General features: G+C 38.6%; 1 protein-coding gene across 1 annotated transcript in view; it reads right to left on the bottom strand.

Annotated features, from left to right (window-relative positions):
• Positions 1–21,717, bottom strand: part of cadps2 (Ca++-dependent secretion activator 2) — a 197,867-nt gene that overhangs the window by 86,679 nt on the left and 89,471 nt on the right. Inside the window, exons 12-13 of the mRNA XM_072386456.1 lie at positions 17,472–17,608; positions 9,413–9,600 (exon numbers count right to left, since the gene is read on the bottom strand). Of these exons, the coding sequence (XP_072242557.1) occupies positions 9,413–9,600; positions 17,472–17,608 (325 nt within the window). The remainder of the gene's footprint in view (positions 1–9,412; positions 9,601–17,471; positions 17,609–21,717) is intronic.

Below are 21,717 nucleotides of genomic sequence, written 5' to 3'. Positions count from 1 at the left end.
AAAGCTTCACTTAACGCCAATGCTCCGTGGCCAGTGGATGTAAGTGTGTCTCAACCCCCAATCACTCAAGGTATCGTAGATATCTGCCCTTCCTAAGGCTGCTGCTTCTGCTGGAGGTTTCTTTGCAATCTGTTGGTTTTCTTAGCTTTGCAACTTTTTTTTGTCTTTAACTGGCATTTTATGAACAGGACTAAAATGGATTTCATTTGATCTGATTATATTACAATTAATTGGATTATGATTGGCTTGAATTGGACTGTAGCTTTGAAGTGCCCTAAGATGAAGGTTGTCGTAATTTAGTGCAAAATAACAAAAACTGAATTAAACTGAGTTGAATTAATCCGAGAGCTGACCACAGCAGTCTCCCAAAACAAGAACCAATGTAACCAATAACCAATCTCAAGTATGAAGACTTAGACAGCACAGGTCATGACAGGATACTCACCTGGTGGCCAAAGTGACTACTTGCACTCAATAGAAGCATAGCAGAACATGAATGGGTTGCAAATGGATGGGACACACCCAGAGTGGTTATCCTAAGATCAGACAGTTTTGATCATGAAAGATCCTCAAATGGGGGCTATTCCATCCAACTACTGCCTCTGTATCACACAGAAGCTCCTGTCGGGCATCATAACAGATCAGACGAGAAGGTACAAGGATCAATACATAAGCAGGGTTGAGAGAGGTAATGAAAGTGATGACAGAAAAGGTCAACATGAACTACTGATTGACAGAATTGTCAATCAATATATACATATATATGTATACATATACATACAAATATATATGTATACTTATATACATGTACTGTATATCAGAATCTCTTTATTCGCCAAATATACAACATACACAGGAATTTGACCTGGTGTAACAGCGCCACAGAACATTAAATAACATATTAAAACAGTTAACATAGCAGGACGAGTAAAAAAGAAGTTGTGCTTTGAATAAAAATAAAAATTCAAAATATATACAGTTGAGATTGGATATGTATAGAATGATATGACCGGAAATATATACAAGATTTTTGGCAGGGATAATATTGCAGAAGAGATGGGTGAGAGTGCTACTGTTATTTTAACTGTCTTTGGGAAAGGTGAGGGATGCTGACTAGGATGGTTTGTTTAGAAGGGTGATGGCCTGGGGGAAAACACTGTTCAGGTGTCTGGTGGTTTTGGTCTTGATAGACCTGAACCTACGGCCTGATGGGAGGGTTGTAAACAGGGAGTGAGCTGGGTGTGATGGTTCTCCCACTATCCTTCTGGCCCTCTGCCTGTATTTGCCATCGTGCAGAACACACACGGGCTCCTGTTCAAGGCCCATTAGCCGGCTGGCTGTTCGCACGATGTGCTCCAGTCGGTTCTTGGTGTGGGCAGAGGATGCAGGGTACCACACAGTGATGGAGGAGGTGAGGGCACTTTCGATGGTGGCTCTGTAGAACTGTGTGCGAACCTTGGGGGAGACGTTCATTTTGCGGAGCAGGCTGAGGAAGAACATCCTCTGGTGCGCCTGCTTGATGACCTTAGATGAGTGTCTCCCATTTCAGGTTGCTGGTGATGTCCAGAAACAGAGCACGGAGTCACAGAGTCCACCATCTGTACTGCGGTGTTGTTGATGAGAAGTGGGAGGTGTGAGGGTGAGTGTCTGCGGAGGTCCATGACCAACTCCACAGTCTTGTCGATGTTGAGCTCCAGGTTGTTGCGTGTACACCGTGCTTCTGTAAGCTGACTCATCGTTGTCCCTGATAAGTCCCAGTAGTGAGGTGTCATCTGCAAACTTAACCAGCTTGATGGAGGAGTGGCTGGAGGTGCATTTATTGGTGTACAGGGAGAACAGACAAGGGGAGAGGACACAACCTTCTGGAGTTCCAGTGTAGGTGGTGGGGGGCCGACAGGTGGCTGCCAACCTTCCTGTTGGTGAGAAAGTCGGTAATCCATTCGCAGATGGGGCAGGGTACCTGCAGCTGTAGCAGCTTGGTGTGTAGACAGTCTGGGAGGATGGTGTTGAAGGCCCAACTATAATCCATGAACATGACCCTGACGTAGAAGCTAGGCTGGTCCAGGTGCTGGAGTATGTGGTGGAGGCTGAGGTTGATGTCGTCGTCCACAGAGCAATTTCTGTGTAGGCAAACTGTAAGGGGTCCAGGACGAGGTCCATGATTGGTTTGAGGAAGGACAGGATGAGTCTCGCAAAGCTTTTCATGACCACAGATGTCAGAGCGACAGGTCTGTAGTCATTTAGGCACGTTATCCTGTCCTTCTTTGGATGTCTTGAAACAGGATGGCACACGACATTCACAGATGGACTGGTTGAAGATTCAGCTTCAGTGTTGCTGGGGAGACGCCATCAGGTCCTGAGGCCTTTCTGAGCTTGAGCCGAGTGAAGACCTTGTTAACGTCTCTCTGTGAAGGTGAGGGGGGAGGAGACGGGGGGAGGGGACTGGGTGGGAGATGAGGGATGAGTGGCGGCGAGTGAGGTGAGTGGTGGCTCAGTGCCTGTGAGAGAGGAGAGAGGGGGGGACAGGAGTAGAGACAATGGAGCAGCAGGGGGTCTCTCAAACCTGGTGTAGAAGGTGTTGAGATCACCAGTCCGGGGGAGGGGGTGACCACAGGGCTTCTATCTTCGTAATTTGTGATGGTTCTGAGGGTACTCCACACAATTGTAGGGTCGTAAGTGCCTGAATCACGCTTCAGTCTGGCTCTATAGTCCTCTTTAGCATTTTTGATGACCTTCTTGAGGTCCTTTCTGGCCAGCCTGAATGTGTCCATGTCACCGCCTCTGTACACCTGCTCTTTCCGGCACCTGAACTCTCGGAGCTGCTTGGAGAACGAGGGTGTTTGATTATTGTATATTGTGATGGTTTTGGTTGGGAGGCAGACTTGCTCATAAAAGCTGATGGAGGAACATACCATGTCAGCAAAGCTGTCGTTGTCATCCTCAGGGCCCCTCAGTGACTGCTAGTCTGTAGACTCCATGCAGTCCTGAAGCATGTCCCTTGCCTCTGGAGTTCACCTCCTTACTGTAGTCCTGGATGGTTTGGCCCTTCTCAGTTGCTGCCTGTAGGTGGGGACCATCTGTTTGATGCAGTGGTCAGAGTGTCTAAGGGGCGCGGGGGATGGAGTGGTATGCGGGTTTAATGGTGGAGTAGAAGTGGTTCAGTGTGTTGCTGTCCCCAGTGGCGCATGTCACCAGCTGTTTGTAGCTCGTCAGTTCCTGGGAGAGGTTACATGAGCTGAAATCTCTAATCACAAGAACTACAGAGTTTGGCCTGGTCAGCCAGCCGATGTAGTGCTTCGCAGGCGGGGGCTTGCGGTGGGATGTAAACAACCATGAGGATAACTGAGAAGAACTCTCTCAGGGAGTAGTAAGGTCAATGAAAACTGATTCCAGGATGTCACAACAGCGTTGCTGTGATATCACTGTATCCATGCACCAGTTATTATTTAAGTAAAAACACAAACCTCCTCCCTTCGATTTTCAGCAGGCCTCAATGGCATGGATCAATCTAATGAGCTGGAATCCAGGTAACTCCACAGCGGTGTCTGGAACTCCGTCATGCAGCCAGGTCTCACAAAAGAATAGAGCAGAGTTCCTCTGGAAGTTCTTAAGAGAATGCTGATTTCATCCATTTTGTTGCAAAGCGAGTGCACGTTGGACATGCAGATGGCAGGGAGCGGAGTGTCCTCTTCTCCTCCACCTGCGCTGGGCACCGGCCCGCCGCCCTCTCTAGCGCAGGAAGGGACACACATTTGTCGGTCTGAGTTCCTCCGCTGGGACGCAGTCCTTATTGGGGGGAAGGGTGGGGGTGACCACTTGGGAGCCAAAACACGTGCTAAAATGCCCTCTTGGGAGCCAAAATGTGTACTAAACTGCCCTAAAGTGTCTCAAGATTTGAAAGATGTTTTAGCACATTAAATCTTTTTATCCAAACTTAATCTCCAGAAACAACTCAACATTTACATAATTAAGAAGACTGAAACAGTTAAATAAATATCAAGAAGTTAAAAGGAAAAAGCTTTAAAAAAGAAAGAAATACAAAATGTGATTGTAGAAACTGTAGAAAAACTCTCATGCTGCTTTTCTGTGTTTGTTTTTCCCTCACTTTTACAAGTCTGAGTGGCTTATTTACAACAAACAACTGATCAAGCAGCCACAGCTCAAAGCCAAACCTTCATCATGACCTCAAAGTCAACCATTCAAACAGAGTTGCTCATGCTCTTCCTCCTCACAGCTCATCCCAGTGGCAGTAGGAGAGTCGGAGGGAAAAAAAAACTGTTAGTTGAACGCTTCATTAATGTTTTTAAAGCTTTCATTCCTTTCTTTCCTTAGTCTGAATAGGTACTCTGGTAAAAAGGGAAGAAATGCAATCAGCACCCAGAGCAACCAGCCTTGACTTTCTGCGCTTTCTCTGTGCAGCTGAAAGAGAAAAGCAGCCTCTCCAAACGGCACTCGCGGTTGCCGGAGGGGAGAAATGCGGAGGTTGTCTGTTAATGAGTTGTTCTTCTAAAAGCCTTCACTGGTTCAGCCTGTGACTGCTGTGACTTGAGTACCAACAACTCTGCTCAACTCCTGATGGTTTGTTCCCATCTCTCCAAAGTTGAAAATAATAGTATGATGAGAGAGCATCAGAAAGTGTGAGAGAGTTATGTGAGCAAAGGGTACTGAACGTTCCTTGAACTACAAATATGGAAATAATAAATTCATTGTTTTAAGATAAAGAAAACTCTATATCACAGGACAACAGTAGGATAGTAAACTTTTTTTTTAAATAACAAAAGATGTTAAAAAAACAAAATACAAACAGGAAAAAAAGACCAAATCTAACTAAATTGCATATTTTCTGTCTCAACATCCAATACTACATTTTATCATGCAAATTAATTATTTTGTAAAGGAATAATGAAAAATATTGATCAAATACAACTAAAAAACAATATATAACATATACATACCATAAAACATGTTAAAACTAAATACCATTGAAAATGAAATAAAGAACGAGATAACTCAGGATATTTCAGGTTTCAAGTAATACAAAAATGCTTCAAAATATATATAAAAAAAAGATGATTTAAATAATTCAATAGAAAAAAATTGCGCCAAAATAATACACTTTGATTTATTGTATATTGTATGCATTTATTTTATAAATGCATAACACCATAAAAATAAGTGACAATTACACATCAAATCTAAATTACATCAACTAAGTATTCTACCGAGCTTTTGGCAAGGTGGAGGTTGTGGTGTAAGACGACAGGATGTCGTAACACATTGTGTGAGAACATCAGCACCGCTCTTCAGCTTCACTCCACCCCATTCATTCTGTAATGACAGCAGGCTTTCTATACACAACAGCACTTGTTAGCACAACTTATAAACCCTGTTGTTCCCTAAATCTTTCAATTCACTACAACCCCCTCCCCACAACCCCTACTTAATAAGCACCTAAGAATCTGAACAGACTCTGAAGAGAAAGCAGAGCTGAAGGGAGGTGGAGGGCGTGCGTGCTCGCTCAATTAAAAGCAAAAAAATTAGCTTTCTTGTTGAAAGAGCTGAGGATTCCACCCCCACCACAACGCAGTAAAAATTAAGACACAAGGACTGTGATTACCGCAAGGTGCTTTGTGGGGCATACACTGAGGAATGGCCTCAGGCATCAAGCCCTCACAGTTAACGCCAACTGTCCTGCAATCCAAGTTGTTCATTTTCCTAAATTATCTGTTTGCAGCCCAGGGTGAGATGTTAAAAAATAAAATTAGTTAGTTAGTGAAAAATTAGATTAGTTTTGCAGTCCTTGTTAGTTTTAAACTCAGCAATTTCAGTATGAAATAAAGGGAGCTGAACAATTATCTGTTTAAATAAGGTACTAAAAATAATAAACGTACTACCACCACAACTATTAATAATAACAATAATAATAAAAAGAAGAAAATGTTTCTTCTTATTATTGTTGTTGTCATTGTTATTATATTATTGTTATTATTAACACATATTATTCTAATAAACTGTTGATTTAAGACCCACTGTCCAAGGTGCTTTTGTCAAACATCCTGTCTGATAAAAACCCCAAATATTTCATTTACATTGTTGGAATATTAGACAAAGTCGATAACATCAACATGTCAGCAGCTGAACTCAAGCCAATGTTTGTCAGATTTTTTCTTGGAAAGTTACACAAATGATTCTGGCTGAGGATAATAGCAATTGTTAATTAACAAATCATTATTTAATTCATAATTTCAACACTAAAATTGAAACATAATCATGTGGAAAATTAAAATATCTTTATCTAAATACAAAGTTATGTACAGAATAGTCTGATCACTTTGTAATCAAAAGTACTTTTTCTTAATGACTAATCACTCATTTACAAAATTTTACTTCTTTATATCTAATGTTTGTAATGATAGCAACAGCACATTTTTCCCCATGATTCTGTTTTTTCCTCAGGGTGATTGCTGAGTTATTTAGGTGCCTTGCTTTTTTAATCATAACTGACAACGTATTGGTGAATATAAAACAAGCTTCAGAATCTGATTCTTTAAAAATGAAAGACTAGAAAGGTCACTTTTTCCAATCAGTGAAGTTGTATGCGAGTTCACCATTCCAGCAGATTTATATTTGTCTGCACTTTCTGCAGATTTTATAATAAAACTTTAGAAAGGATAAATAAACACAAAAGCATCGAAAACTGTCTTTATGATGGTGCGACTGTAGTTACTAAAATCAATTGAATGGATTGAAAGATGAAATATTTTTCTTTGATGATTACAAAAAGCTTGTCCAGAGCTTTCAAATGATATATAAAACTCAATTTTCCCTGCAAATGACACTCACAGCTTCCATTTCCTTTGAAACAAATTACAGCAGAAAATAAATTACATGAAGAGGAACTTGGAAGGAAGCCAAATGCAAAGCGGACTGAGCTCAGAGAAACACCACACAGTATGAGCTTTGGTATGGTAGCGCTCTCAGCAGAGTGGGGAATGACAGCTTGTGGGGGTTCAGACACATTGTTGCTGCTAAATGAAGCAATCAAATACAAGGCGAGGCTGCTGTCAGTGAAGCTCCAGGGCAGGGGGAGAGGGGAGGGGGATCTATAAACTTAAGTTAGTGTGTTTACATTTGATGTGGCTCAAGTGTAAATGATAAGGACCATAGCTGCCAGTGGGATCCACCAAACCCTCTGGATGTTTGGTGCTGATGGGAGTTGATAGGAGTTGTCATGAGATGAGCAAGTGGCGTGGCAGAGTACTGGGTGTCTATGTCACTTCACATTAAGATGTGTGGAAAGGAGATGAGGCTGAATGGCAGGTGATCTCATGTGTCACTTTCCTCCTCCCCATTACTTCTCTGGAGACGGGGTAGTTGTATGAAAGGTTGGAAGAGGTAAAAACCTCCTGTCAAATCCTGTGTCGTGGTGTGTGAAAAACTCAGAGAGAAGAAGATCTGACCTGACAGCTGAATAGTAGGTGAGCGCCCTCCTCCCAGCTTTGATAAATCTTCTTTAACCTCAATCCAGGTTCAAACACAGTCGCCTTATCAAACGTGCACAAACCATAAGACCATCAAGCTGAACACTCGATGACACAAAAAAAATTCTGTATTACTACTCGTCATTATTCACAGATAAAATATAAACTATGAAAAACATTGTAAACTGGAAAAATTAACAAACAAAAAAAGCCCCTAAAACAAAATCTGGACCTGCCGAACTCACATGTAGGAGTCTGTAAACGTATTTCCATCTGTAATCAATCCTCAACTTGAATTTAAGGGTTTCCAGAAAGTATAGCATTATTATACACTTTGAACATATCATCTTAATGAAATTGTCGACTTCTCCCATGTTGACCATTATATGTCTCTCTTCATGCAGCCCTCCAGAGAGAACTTGAAATCTGCAATTAATTTTTTTCTTCAGTTCTGAGCTTGCCAGCCATCCAAAACCTTTTTCCAATGCACACTCATTCAGGCGGCTGAAAGAGTCCTGAATGGACAATTATTCAAATTAGAGCTCCAACTGACAAAAAGCCAGTTCCAATAATCTCTCCCACCTCCCCTGTGCCAAATTACTATTTGACGATTAACTGAAGAAGCTAATTATTACACTTTCTAATTGACTAAATGAGTCTACAATGAGAAAAAGCACATATACTAGTAATTACCACCCAGGGACTAGAGCAGGAGCTGCTAGAGAGTGGAGTTGTGATTCTATAGTGCCACTAATGCAGTAGTTTGCTGCTGATCAGAGCAGGCTTCACAGTTCAACAACTTCTCAGTGCCATGTCCAGGACTATTCTATTTGTTGTGAACAAGTTCTACAATTCCTTCTTCAATACGGTTATCTCTTTCTGCAGTTTGTCTGCCCATACAGTCTGAAAACCAGGTAGAGAGCTGTTAGAGTTGATCCTAAAGCAATATATTGGATAAAAAAAATAATACTGCCCTCCTACTAGGCTTATAGAGTTCTCGCCAGGGCTCCAAGTTTGTCCATTTTATCTGACAGTTCTTTCAAATTTCCCATCAAAGGAAGAAACTGTTTAAACGTCTGCCTCTTTTCTTTCCTGCTCTGGAGTCCAGACATCTCCTCTTCAACTCATATGAACTTGAGTTCTTATTTCAGCTAATTTTCAGCTGAGCTCTGAACTCTCAGATGTTGTTGCCACTTGTGGGGCACCATCCTAGAACCACTTTCTAAAACCAATTTCTAAATAAGCAAATTTTTCAAAAACAAGTATGCCTGGCACAGCTATAGCAATTTGTTTAATAACTGTACATAACCAATAGAATTATATCTATTAACCTCTAAACCAACAAGCCCAGCTGTATTTTATAGTTCTGATCTAATTCCAATAGTTATGGACATATTCTTTATTTTAAAATACTTACAAGGTAAATAAAGTTGTTACTGTTAATACTGCAAATCTTTAAACTACTTTCTTTTTGAGAACAGAGCACACTGTATATGTTTAACAATATTAAATGCATACACACAATTATATCAGTGTAAGAGAAGGTTTAAGTGGGAAAAAATTACTTGTCAGAACGAATGAAAATGTAATTCTATTGAATAAAATGGGCACAATGGTATTTAAAAGACTTCTCTTTTTAAGATATATAATTTATGTTACAATCATTATTTTGAATCGAGATTTACACTTCTTCAACTTATCAAAGTTTTCCTTCTTCCTGGAATGTAGAACTTCTCCTACACGACAAGTTCAAAAAGTGACGGATTAATAACATATTTCCTCACCAAATTTCTGCACTGAACACTAACTTGCTGTATGAAAGGCCAAGCTGTTCTTCTATCAATCAACTCCTTGTGTCTGCAATGGTTGACAGCACTGTGCCATGACTATGAACATTCCAGTGATTCTTTATTTCTGTTTTGCTTGTGTACCTGTTCCCATGGATGTGGGAGGCGCAGAAGGCATAACTGTAATGCAGCAGAGTGGGGTCAACTAGCGCATTTTTCTCTGAAAAGTCCATCAAGTCCCTCAGGTAGCTCAGGTGGCGGTGGCAGCCTCGAACACCATACCGAGCGCAGTATTCATCCAGGACAAACACCTGACCTGGACTGAACCACCCCTGAAGATGAAAGACAATGAAATAAAGTATTTTAATTTGCTGTAGTGATATATATCATCAATATATTTGAAATTCAATAATATGTTTTTAGAACATGATGGCCAATATTATCATCAAATCATTTTTACTATTTTCATTGTTTGTTCTGTCTAAATTACTCTCTCTCCTATTCCTATAAGAGTGGTTACTTCCCTGAGTGACAAAAGTGACCTTGGACTGTTGAGGAGCTAGAATCCTATGAATACATATGTATGTATGCATATGTATGAGGGCTATAAGAGGGCTCTCAAAATGAATGCGTTCACAACAAGTTAACGAAAAGTCCTCTTAACACTAACATTTTTTGACACAATATTAATACAGGCGCATTTTGTGAATGGGGCAATTGGTCCACCCCATGTTGTAGGAAATCTAGAAGGGATGTAGCCCAATCTTGACGATGACAAGCTAAAATAGATAAAAACCCCGGAATAACTCAATCCAAATGCCCACTGAACGTGCATGTAGACGACGGTGGATCGGATCGAGCGTTCTGCGCATGCTCGAGATTTTTTCCCCACGATTGTCACTGGAAGTCAAAGGAGACGATATTACTGTTGTTGTCGCCGCCATCAGAAAGAAAGAAACAACGCGATGGAGAATGCGCCGTTGTGCATCGTGTTTGTGCCATAACCATGCTCATCACAAATGTAGAGGGATGTAGCTTCATCTTGCTCTTCGTTCGCTGTCTTTCTTGAATGCCTTAGTTTGTTGTTGGTGGTGGTGATGACATCAACAGGAAGTGGCTCTATTAGCGATACCTGAAATGGGTACAGCCCTACCTATCGTACTGCGGTATTGCATGCTTTGTGCCAGTGATTCAATTAATTCATTATATATCCAAGGACAATTACCCTTGCTCAGATAAGGAGCATACCCCAACTATAGCTATAATCGAGTTAATCTCATCATGTAGACCCACTGACTGAGTAGTTTGCAACCGAGACAACTCTCCCTGCAGCAAGGCTAGACAATAAATAAGTCATATATGAAGTCATGTAAACAATACAACATGCACAGATCATAAACACGAAGCAGAAAACTCAAGCTAAAATCTGATTAGCTCATAGCGCTAGTCCTAAAGCTGACTGTGGCTCAAACACGTTTGGCTCGCAGCAAAAGCTGAAGGGATATAGAATGACAATGAAAATAAAAGAAAGATAAAAAGAAAAAGATTCCAGAATAATTAAGGGGCTGAACATAGATTAAAAATGGCAATTACAAAAAATAATAGAATAGAAAATTTGAAATGCGTAAAAAATTTAATACTTTTGATTGTTCTTTCGGTCCAACATTTTGTGATATGTCCTCATTAATTGATGTATTTCTCTATGTATTTCCTCATTTAACTTCTTAGTCTTTCATAAATTTATTCTTTAATTTTGGCCCTGTCCCTCTATACATGCCAGTATTGAAGTAAGTACCCCTCTTTCAGAATGAAATTCCAGCCACTCTGTAAACATTAGTGCAGTTTGTCCCTTTCTGTTGAGATGGCAGCACAAAGCTCCGTATGTAAATTCTAATTATTAAGATTCAAATTTGGCTGAATGAACTAAACTGACTCAATACAAATTCTTGATACCAGAATACAAGAAAATTTACCATAATTCAGTCAAAGTGTAAAGGTTAACCCTTCAGCTATTAATTCCCTACAATAGTTTAAAAGGAAAAGAAATGTGTTGAATATCCTTAGATGTTCATTAGTTCATTTATCTTGCACATAATCACTAAATTAAGCATGAAACATTCAATGTTAATTAAGATTCTCCTGGAAGGAACATTGACAAATTATCACCTCCACTGAGATGACGCCACACACAAACTCTCACAAACAGCTACACACAAAACACCTCCTGCTTGACAGCCGTTGCTCTTTGCCCAACGACACGTGAGCAGAGAAACTGTTTCATCTTCTGAACAGATGGGTTCTACGCTGGATTGTCTGCCATTTAAAAGTCAAAAGAGACTTTTTTTTCTGGTGATATAGAATATAAAATAATATATATATTTTTTCTAATATATTTTTCACAAAAGCCTGCCAGATGTCAGACTATCTAAAATGTCACTGCATTTCAAATTGTATAGTGTTGGGTATAATTTTATCTGATCCAGGGCTATTTAATATATAATTTGGACCAAAAGTAGAATAATCTGAAATCAATTATTTGTAAATTAAAAGAGTGAGTGTCACAGTACTGAAGTAAACTCTTCAGTAAACTGCATCTTTGTACTTTGCATGTTGTGACTTTTTAAACTTTTGACATTAAATCAACAAAAATCCTCTCTTATATAATTTCTAGCTTTCTTACATAAACAGGTTACAGTTTACATCCAGCTACATTTCACAGTACTACAAATATGCCACTGAATAAAAGGGTTTCAGTAGAACATTATTTCACAATGACGCTGGATACATAATTTTATCCTGTAAAACCATTTTTAAATTTTTTGCATTCATGAGTTCACGGCCAAAATGTTTTTTGTGCGGTCACAGTGACTTTTGAACACCAAATTTGAATCACTTCATCCTTGAGCCTATGTGAATATTTGAGGCAAATGTGAGAAGAAAAAAAGAAAACACAAGTTATAACCACACAGTAACAAATAAATAATAAATCCTTCATTCTCTAACCAATGATGTTTAAAACAATGGGGAGATAAGGCATAGATAACTGTGCAGGTTCATGCAGGTTCTTCACTATCATCTGGAAATGAGAGTTCTGACAGTGGGCCATTCTGCTAAACTCCACATCATGTGTAATCACAAAGTAGTTAAAAGCCCATCGTCTGTGAGGGTGAGATTACATTAACTTTAAATTCAAAAGAAAAACATCAGTCTCCTGCATCAAAGTTGGATGAAGCTGAGAATGAACAAATAATTGCCTCGTTCCACAAACCTGCATGATTTTCTGAAATTCAATTTAATTACCAAAGAAAGCAGACCTTTAAACACTATTTTAGTCTTCTGTTAAAAGAGAGAATGAAAGCAACAGATATCTAACTTCTCTTTAGAATAAGCTCTAAAACTATTTCCAAATCCAAAATGTAATAAAGATTTTTTTTTAAGGACATGAAATCAGAGAACATAATTTCCAATATTTCATTGTCTCACTGACATGCTGCTTCCTGTCCGGGTTAACGAGACCTGGAAGATCCCTGCTCTGTAGGCCATTTAGTGCCCTCCCCATTCCCATTCGAGCCTTGAATTTTCTTGTCATCTGCATTTTCTTTCTTAATTTTTCTCTATGTCTGTGGGCTTGAGCTATTAATATCACACCACAGAGACAGAGAGGGGCTTGTCGACGGGTGTGAAGCGACAAGATGTTCCTTCGTGACAAACAGATGGCGCACTCTAGTCTTGGCACTGGCTACTCAATTAGCAGCTAACGAGCAGACTGCCTTGATAAGTCTCGATTAGCCGTGGTTTCTGTATCTGAGTGCCAGCGTCCATGTACCCTCTGAGGAATGGCACAATCTAAGAAAAGTCAAAACAGTCTTTCAGCTCTAAAGCAGCAAACACCTCTGCCTGTTGCCTCTAGTCACCTGACTAAGAATGCTGAGAAGAAAACCCTAAGGAATCGTCATGTTTTATATGACAGTTTCTTTCTTTCTTTTTCTTGTCTTTGAAGACTTGCAGCAACACATTAGTATGACTCCGTTTTACTGAGTACCATCAATAAAAGACTGACGTGCAAATAAGGCTTTCAGTCTGTTATGTGAAGAGGTGTAAATGTAATTTTAAAATAGTTTTCATGTAGTCTTATCATGAGAAAACTGGCAATGTTAGTGTTAAGACTGTCCTAACAACCAGAACAGTCCACAGTTGATTTTCTCAAACAATCAACTATTACTCCTGACAATGCTGAAAATTTGAGGGGAAGAAGATTCCATGTGTTTAGTTTATACCACAGTGTGGTTAGAATCATGTGCCAAATGAATTAGTACTGTTGCTATGGTTACTGTGTCTTTAAGCTTATATTTGAATGGTACCATAAGATCAAATGTTCCCTTCCTCACCGTAACTTGAATTTTTTTTGTGTTTTTAGAAAATTGATTATCAATAGCGAATAGCTAAAATAGATTTATTTTAACATGATGTGGTGGTTCTGAGTCCTCAGAACCACTGTAATTAATGGTTGGTTTGAATTTATTTTCTAGAAGGTGATAAACCTGTCCATTCTGTGGCTCTGTGATCTGTTTCCAATGGAGCCTTTAGAACTCTGCGTTCCAGTTATCTGTGTTTTATTACCAGCAGGTTTATCTGACAATAACGGCTGTTCACAAATGAAAATGGCAGTATATTTAGCAGTTGAATGTTGTTAAAAGTGATGTAGAAAAAAATATCATCATGATGAAGTTGTTTTGTTTTTGTTAAGAAAAAAGTAAAAAAAAAAAAAAAAAAGGCCCTAGATGATAAACATATATCATCACATATTTCATCTCTTCTTCTTTCGATTCTTTAATCAGTACAAAAGTAAGTGAATCACAGAGGGGCTCCAGATTTTATGGGGTGGCAGGTTGAGCCATGGACATGCATGGACTTGGGTAATTATTAGATTAGATTCTGTCATGTTTGAGAAACCACAAGAAGTTCATCTGGCATTAGGATACTTAAGATGACAGGTCCAAAAGGAGACAAGAACACCTTCCTTATCATCTTTTAAAAACACAGGTGAAAACTTGGTCCAAAGATGTCTTTAAGTCTCAAAAGTGAAGGCTTGTAGGAAAATAAAGCTTGTCAGAGACTTGTAAATTGAAGGTAAATGTAAATATTGGTCTGCAGGCATTGTCCACTTCAGTGTTCATTCTCAGTGACCACATAATGCATTTCGGCATTTAAGAGGGGTTTTTAAGTTGTTTGTTTGTTTTTTTTGGAAGGGCGTGGGGGGCTAGGATGACAGAAGGCAAAGTTTCAGTTACAATATGTAACTTCATAAATTTAGAGAAATGTTGCTGCTATGATTATGTAAATATCTAAAATTTGTATATCAGTTTGTCTATTATTTAGTTCTATGTCCTCATACAGTTTAAAGACCTGCAAAAAGCAACAACAAGCATTTTTTTTCTTAAGATAGAAAACTTACGAGGACTATGGGTTCTCGTTTCCTTACCAATTTTTTTTTGCCTAACTGCTGTTGTTGTTGTTGGGTTCAACTCTTTGTGAATACAATATGACCCAGTCCATGACATGAATCCAAGCCAGTTCTCAACAGATGTCCCCTAATCCTAGGCAGTGGCCTTTTCTCTGAATGTTTGGTGAAAAGGGGCTCAGGTTGGAACACAAAGCCCTTCAGTTATCACAAAAGACTGAGAAGAGAAGAGTTGGATGGGCGGTGTGAATAGATTGGTCTAATTGCAGGGCTGGAAGGAGTCCTGGTGAGGCAGGTAGAGAATTGAAAAAGGCCCAGATGTCACTCTGTGGAGCATCTTATGGTTCTGACGCTTTTAAAAGACAAGCCCAAAATGAAACACATGTCAGCATGACTCTTCAAGATCTTACACAGTTTGTGTTCAGGGGAGATTTTCAATGTTTGTCTCTACAAATGATAGTAAATGATGATTTTACCCAACAGCAACGAACTGTACTCATTTTATAGATTCTAGAATATTTGCAATAAACCTATTTCCATTAATGCTTGGGTAAGATTTGGTAGGTTCAGCCAAAAAATAAAAAATAAAAGACTGTTTTAGCACAGCATACATTATAGTTATATACACTGTTCCAGACACAAATCGCACTAGCAATCATGGGCTAAAATCAACCCAATCATTTATTTTATTCAAGGTGAGCTATATGACAACAAAAAAGAAAACTGCAAAGAAAGTTTGACAAACACTGGAATCTTGGACTTACGCTCACTTGAAATTTCATCTTTATAGTCATAGACAACAAATGCCAACATTGTTTTTTTTTGTTCCAATTTCATGCTGAAGTCAAAAACAGGACAAAAAGAAGGAGGGAAAGAGAAAAAGGGATTCAATCTGAGTTCTATATGTAATCTTTTCAGTTTCTGTGACTAAGAGAGTTTGGACTTTTCTGAGTTATTCATTTGAAAGGATGGCAACATATGGACCTTAGTGATGCTGCTGACATAATGTAAGGTGACCTACAGCATGTCAGTACCAAGTGAGATTATTTTTAAAAAGGTAGCTTGTAGGATGTCTTGTTAAGTTTTCAGAGAAGAAATGGAAAGTATACTGTTGCCATGTGTACAGTGAGTTTCAACCCAACAGCGTTTAGCAGCATACTATTAAACATAATAACAACTATGCAAGAATTACTTTGATACTGAAGACATCTTCAAAATCTAATTCTAACTATGTGTTTACATTTAACTTCTAAATAAACATTGATTACTGCAATATGCTGATGCGCACTTTTATTTTGGATCTTGACTGGGAAAACATATACAACAGACTAATGTAGTGGGGGTAAGGGCACTCCTGAACTTCACTGACATTTATCATTTATATCTTTTAAAATGTATCCACTTAGTTTTTCATTTAAGACACTTGCTTAATTTCAAGAGGAAACATACATTGCAGTCAATGTGGACCACAACCATACAGTTAGGGGGTTCATGGTTTTGCACAGAACACAAAAACAGTTCCCCCAACCCACACATTTATTCAGGCTTCTCTCCCCTCCTCCTTCTTTTTCCTCTATTCAGTCAGCCCAGCAGTTGTCCATAAGGGTCATGTTCCTATTTTGAAAGTATTGATTAGAACGTTTATCCCCTCAATCAGTGTGAGAGAGCCCCCAGGGCTTAACACGCACACAAATATACACAGACTGAGAGACATAGAGCCTTTCTGTCTCTTTCATGTCCTCAAGCTGTGAACTGACATTTTTGGTTTATTAGAAATCGTTTTTGTCCCGTGTTAAGCTTCAACAAAAAATTTGTCTTTCAACTAAAACACATTTTGTATAAAATATTTAGGAAAGCATTCCCAGTGCCAACGTGAACATTTGGCAACAATTTGAAACTCCAAAGTTGCAGAATGTATACACACTAATGATCAAGACACTGGCAAGTATTCTCATTCGGGAAGCCGGAAGTGCATGTTTTTTGTTCCTTTTTGTTGAAGACGTCCTATTCTTCCTTTGAGGTTGCCATATCTTGTCAGCATTTTTTTAAGATCATCGAGCATGGCACATTTAATCAGTAGGTAATCTGGTACTGCTTCATTTCTGTTCCATGACATTTTGAAGTGTCTTTTTTAATCCCCCCAGCTATCTCACTTACAGTTCTCGTTTAGTGGAGTAAAATATTTTTGCTGTGCAACCTGACTCTGGCCCGATGAGGACACAGACTTTTTCCCCCAATGTCGCCAATCTTTCCATCCCACAATGATTTGTTCTGACCTTACAACACAGGACATTTTTTTAAAAGGTGAGCATTTACAAAAAAATAGCTTAGAGCGGAGGGGTTGAGGGCTTAATCAATCACTACAATGGTTGTTAATTGATCAATCAATTAATTCAGCTTCAAATGCTCAGATCATCTGATCAGATCTGAGTTAATCTCAACGTAGTTAATGTGACATACATGAAAAAATATTGTCTATCTATTACCTTTTCATTAACATATAATCATAACATCAGTAAATTCTTACTGCCACTTAAATATTCTTAAGAATCTTTGATAATAATAATAACAATAATAATATTTCCAAATATGTCTAATAACAAGTACGATAAAGAAAACTGACTCTGCCTTTACCTCAATCCCACCCTGTTCGACTGACAGCTGAACTCTGTGAAGTGTTTGAGCACTTTTGTCAGCATCTCTTGATGACATAGTTAAGAGGATATGTCCATATCAACGTACCAGACAGGAGAAGGAGTCGTTCATGCGGTGCTGCAGAGTAAGTTTCTGTAAAACAGTAAACAGAGCAGTATGGTCGAACTGACAAGGAGCTGCAGAGATTAATGCCTCCACTCCCTGCCGCTGAGTTGGATCCAGACCTGAACAGAAAATACAGCAGGGAGGAAAAAGATTAAGAGTTGCACAACATTTGTATGAACAAATGAGTGAAAAAATAATTGGAGGCATATCTGAAATACAGCTTGGAGTCAGCATGTTAAGAGAAACATGGTCTCTAATTCAATAGTCAGTTACTACTCAGTTTACATGAAGATCTGTGGAAATAGTGAGCACCACAGAAGAAAAAAACATCTGTGTCCTGACAGGCCTTGAGGTCAAATGCAAGAAAATAGGATTGAAGCCTCAATTATTGCTTTACTTTGAAACCTCTAAAGTTGTATGACTTTTTTTGTCCAACATGTAAAACTTGTCAATTATTAAAAAACAGTTGAATAATAAAGACAAGTGTTAGAATAGAATTTGAGCTGTGTTTAAATGGGAGAGCAACACCACAACCAAAGAGTGAAATACAAATGCATTCGGATTCGCAATCATTCACACCTCTCTTTGAGCTCACACACACAAACACCCAAGTAGGGCTACAACTGACATGCAATGTTATCTTTCAGTGCTGTGGTTAATGGTTCCCACCTCATTTGGCTACAGATCTTCTGTGAAGCTGTCAGGACTCTCAGCTGACACTAAACATTCGTCAACATAGACAGCATGTGTGGAACACACTAGACATTGCTCAGAGTGGAAAAAAAAACAACAAACAAACAAAAAAAGATCGCCCAACAGACAATAACTCACCACTAATCAAATGCTGCAAGCTTTATGTTCACAGGAGTATCTGTAATGATCCACTGAGGAACTCTTTTTTCACCCGTGCCATCAAACTGTTTAACTCCTCATTGGAAGGGGGGGGGGTAACAGAAGGACAGAGGGACTGTAGAACCGGTGGCAGTCTGTCAGTCTGGCTAACCAACACTTTAATAATCTATCTATCTACTTCCTCACATTTGCTTAAGTTAACATGTTTAAACAGGTTTTTTTAAACGTGAGGGCGACAATCAGTCCAGGACACAACGCTTTTCTTTAGAGTCAGTTGCAGAGTCAACACACAACAAAGGCCAACCCTTGGATTTGATCATGTCTAAGGGCATAAACACTTCTGCGTATTGTTTTAGAATACATTGGGTGTACACACATTTATCCATAGAAAGATAATTTCAAGAAAATACATCACTGAAAGGATGTATTCTCTCCCACTCCCCTTTCTGTGATGATCTCAGCAAATTAGCTTGTATAGGTTTTATTTCTTAAACTTACAAAAATTATAGATGTCATCAAAACCCATCAAGTTGAAGGTAGTCTCTGGCAAGAAAAGATCTCCATGATGAAATGGTGAAAGTGATTTTGGAAAACAAAATGTTGTAAAACTGAACATATGTAGTAAAAAAAATTAATCTTCCTTTTTTATTATAAAATTTACAAAGAGACACTTCACACTAATGTATTTAGAGCTTAGAATACAAGATAGTCCTTCATTGAATCATCACTAAGAATAAGTATAATTGCGTAACCTTTTTGCTACAGTCTAACAAATCATTGTACGCCAGTATTCCTTGAATTTCAATCAATCAAAGCCTGCAACAAAATTGTTCACTTTGTACAGAGAAACACTGCAAAGATCATACAAGCAATCAAGGGTTCCAGTATAGGCACTGGAAATATAATGTCCTTGTATTCACAGAAAACTCTCTTCATCTTGAAAGAATTTTGTCCCATCAGTCAATATGATCTTAAAAATATCATCCAGCACCTGAAATCTTACAAATTTTTTAAAGAAGATTTCTAGTTGCTTAGTTTCATACCTCTTGCATATATATTTATTTTTTCTCCAAAGCCTTTAAAAACAGCAGTAATTGTGGGGAGAGCAGGGCCTTGACACTGCTCGAACCACATATTCTTTAGGACCAGAATGAACTCTGTCTGGACAATGATGAAGATATAGTAGCATTCTCAGACAGCAGGTGCCGGACAGAGATTGGGTTTGGGCCACATACACACAGAATGATATCAAGAGGTATAAGAAGATCTCACAAACTAAGGTCAACATAATCAAACCACTATCAGAAAGTAATCATCTCAACGCCTCACAAATGAAAAATCAAAGGCAAATATCAAACCTCCCAAACCAAGGTCAAATAACTGAGACAGCTGTCTATCAACAATTGAGCACATTTTTATCACTGATGAACTGTTTGACATCTTCCATTTAGATTGCTGTCCACACCACAGCACTGACACTGCTATCTTTAAAGTAATACATTACAACCTTTTAAGCACAGACAATTGCAATGTTTCTGTTTTAGTTTTACTAGATCTCAGGGCTGACCACAATATACTCCTTCACAGACTAGAAGATGGGTCTTTCTGGCGAGGCACTGAACTGGTTCGGGTCCTATTTAAAGGTTAGAGACTACTTTGTGTTAATAGGTAATTACAAAACTGAGCACACAAAGATGGCATGGAGAGTTCCACATGGTTCTTTTTTGGTGTCTCTTCTTTTTAACTTCTACGTGCTCCCATTTGCACAGATTATGAAAAACAACTAGATAAATTACTACAATTATGCAGATGACACAAATTTACATTAGCATATCACCTGTAGAATATTATCCTTGAACAAATGAACAACTAGATACTACAGACTTTCCTTCATTTAGTAGTTGTCCTTGGACCCCAGGAGGAATGGTTATAAATCAATGCCCAACTCTTTAAAGTTAAAAAGGAAAAACCAGAAACCAGGGCGTCTTCTCGGACTCAGACCTATATTTCAAAGAACTAATGTGTCAGTAAAATTGGTTCATGCTTTTATATTAAGCAGACTAATTTATTTTGACTCATTTAGTGGAATTATAATAGACCTGGTCTAGTGATGAGGTAAAGTGATGACTCGTTGTCTAGAGGATATCTTTCATTTTGTTACATCTGGAAGTAAATAAAGGAACAATACCTGGATTGACAGAGGGTAAGGTTCATATTCGGGCAAAGGCCATAAGATCATTTCATTTCTCTCATCTCTACCTTCCTTCATCATCCTGCTTGTAACCTGGAAATTGATCTCAGAAAAACATGTTTAAGAATTATGACTCCTGTAGATGCATTATTACAAATATCTTTAACACTGACAGATACAATAATAAGCTGTAACAAAATAATGGGCCGGTTGATTTCTGTCATATCATGTTGCGTCATGCCATAGTTCACTGGTATCAAATAACAGCCCTATGTATCACCTCTTTATGCTGATTCTCAGTCATCACCTCTTTGGATTTCTGTTGCCTTAACTCCTCTCTTCTTCTGCGTCTACCTCAAATCATCCACTGGCATCACAACTAAAACAAAAAAGTGCTGATGAGAGGAATCAGGGAGGGGAATCAAGGATGTATATATTTAGAAATTAAAGTGTATGAGAAATCAATAAAAATATTCAGTTGGTCCCTGTCTAAGTAATTTGGAGCTTTTAGTCTCAATTATATTGGTTCCTATGAAAAATCAAAACACTTAGAAAAATACTGTAGATCATTAAATTTATTTAACAGAATTGCCTTTGTAATATCTAACAAATTTTGTTGTGGATTCATAAACATGCAGTAAAAAACTTTAATCTATAATCTATGTGCAAATATCAGAAATCACAAATTTGTCAAAGTTTAAATCGAGAGGACACGTGATCCTCTGTCTTTAGACAACACAAATGAGCAAAAACTGCTCAAAAACAAGTTAACAACAACAAAACAGAAACACAAGATAGGATGGATCACTCTTAAGATGGAAATATAGTTGTTTTTAATCACATGTATGGGTTGATGTTGACCAGGTTGAGCAATAAAGGCAGATGAGGTAGGAAGATGGTAACGTTTGTTAGCCCGATTCTTTCATTGGAAGCCCAAGAACAAGCTGGAGAAATCTTTTATTAAACAAAGTATTTAGTATGTATTAGTGGTTACATGTAAAGTATATTGCAGCACTGGACTCGGAGTGCCAGAGCTCCCGCAGGAAATCCGTCAGGCCGAGCCCCGATATCCAGAAACATTTCATATTTATATTCAGCTTTATCTCAGGTTGTACTCACACTTGTCAGAGTATAATTTGGCCAGTTTTAGTGGCATGATCAGGCCAACCACTGTCCTCGTTGTGT

The sequence above is a fragment of the Leuresthes tenuis genome, unplaced genomic scaffold (assembly GCF_036924035.1).
Source record: "Leuresthes tenuis unplaced genomic scaffold, fLeuTen1.0.hap1 SCAF_5, whole genome shotgun sequence".
Classification (NCBI taxonomy): Eukaryota; Metazoa; Chordata; class Actinopteri; order Atheriniformes; family Atherinopsidae; genus Leuresthes; species Leuresthes tenuis.
Note: the sequence above shows the minus strand (reverse complement) of the source record. Positions and strands in the feature narration are given on the sequence as shown.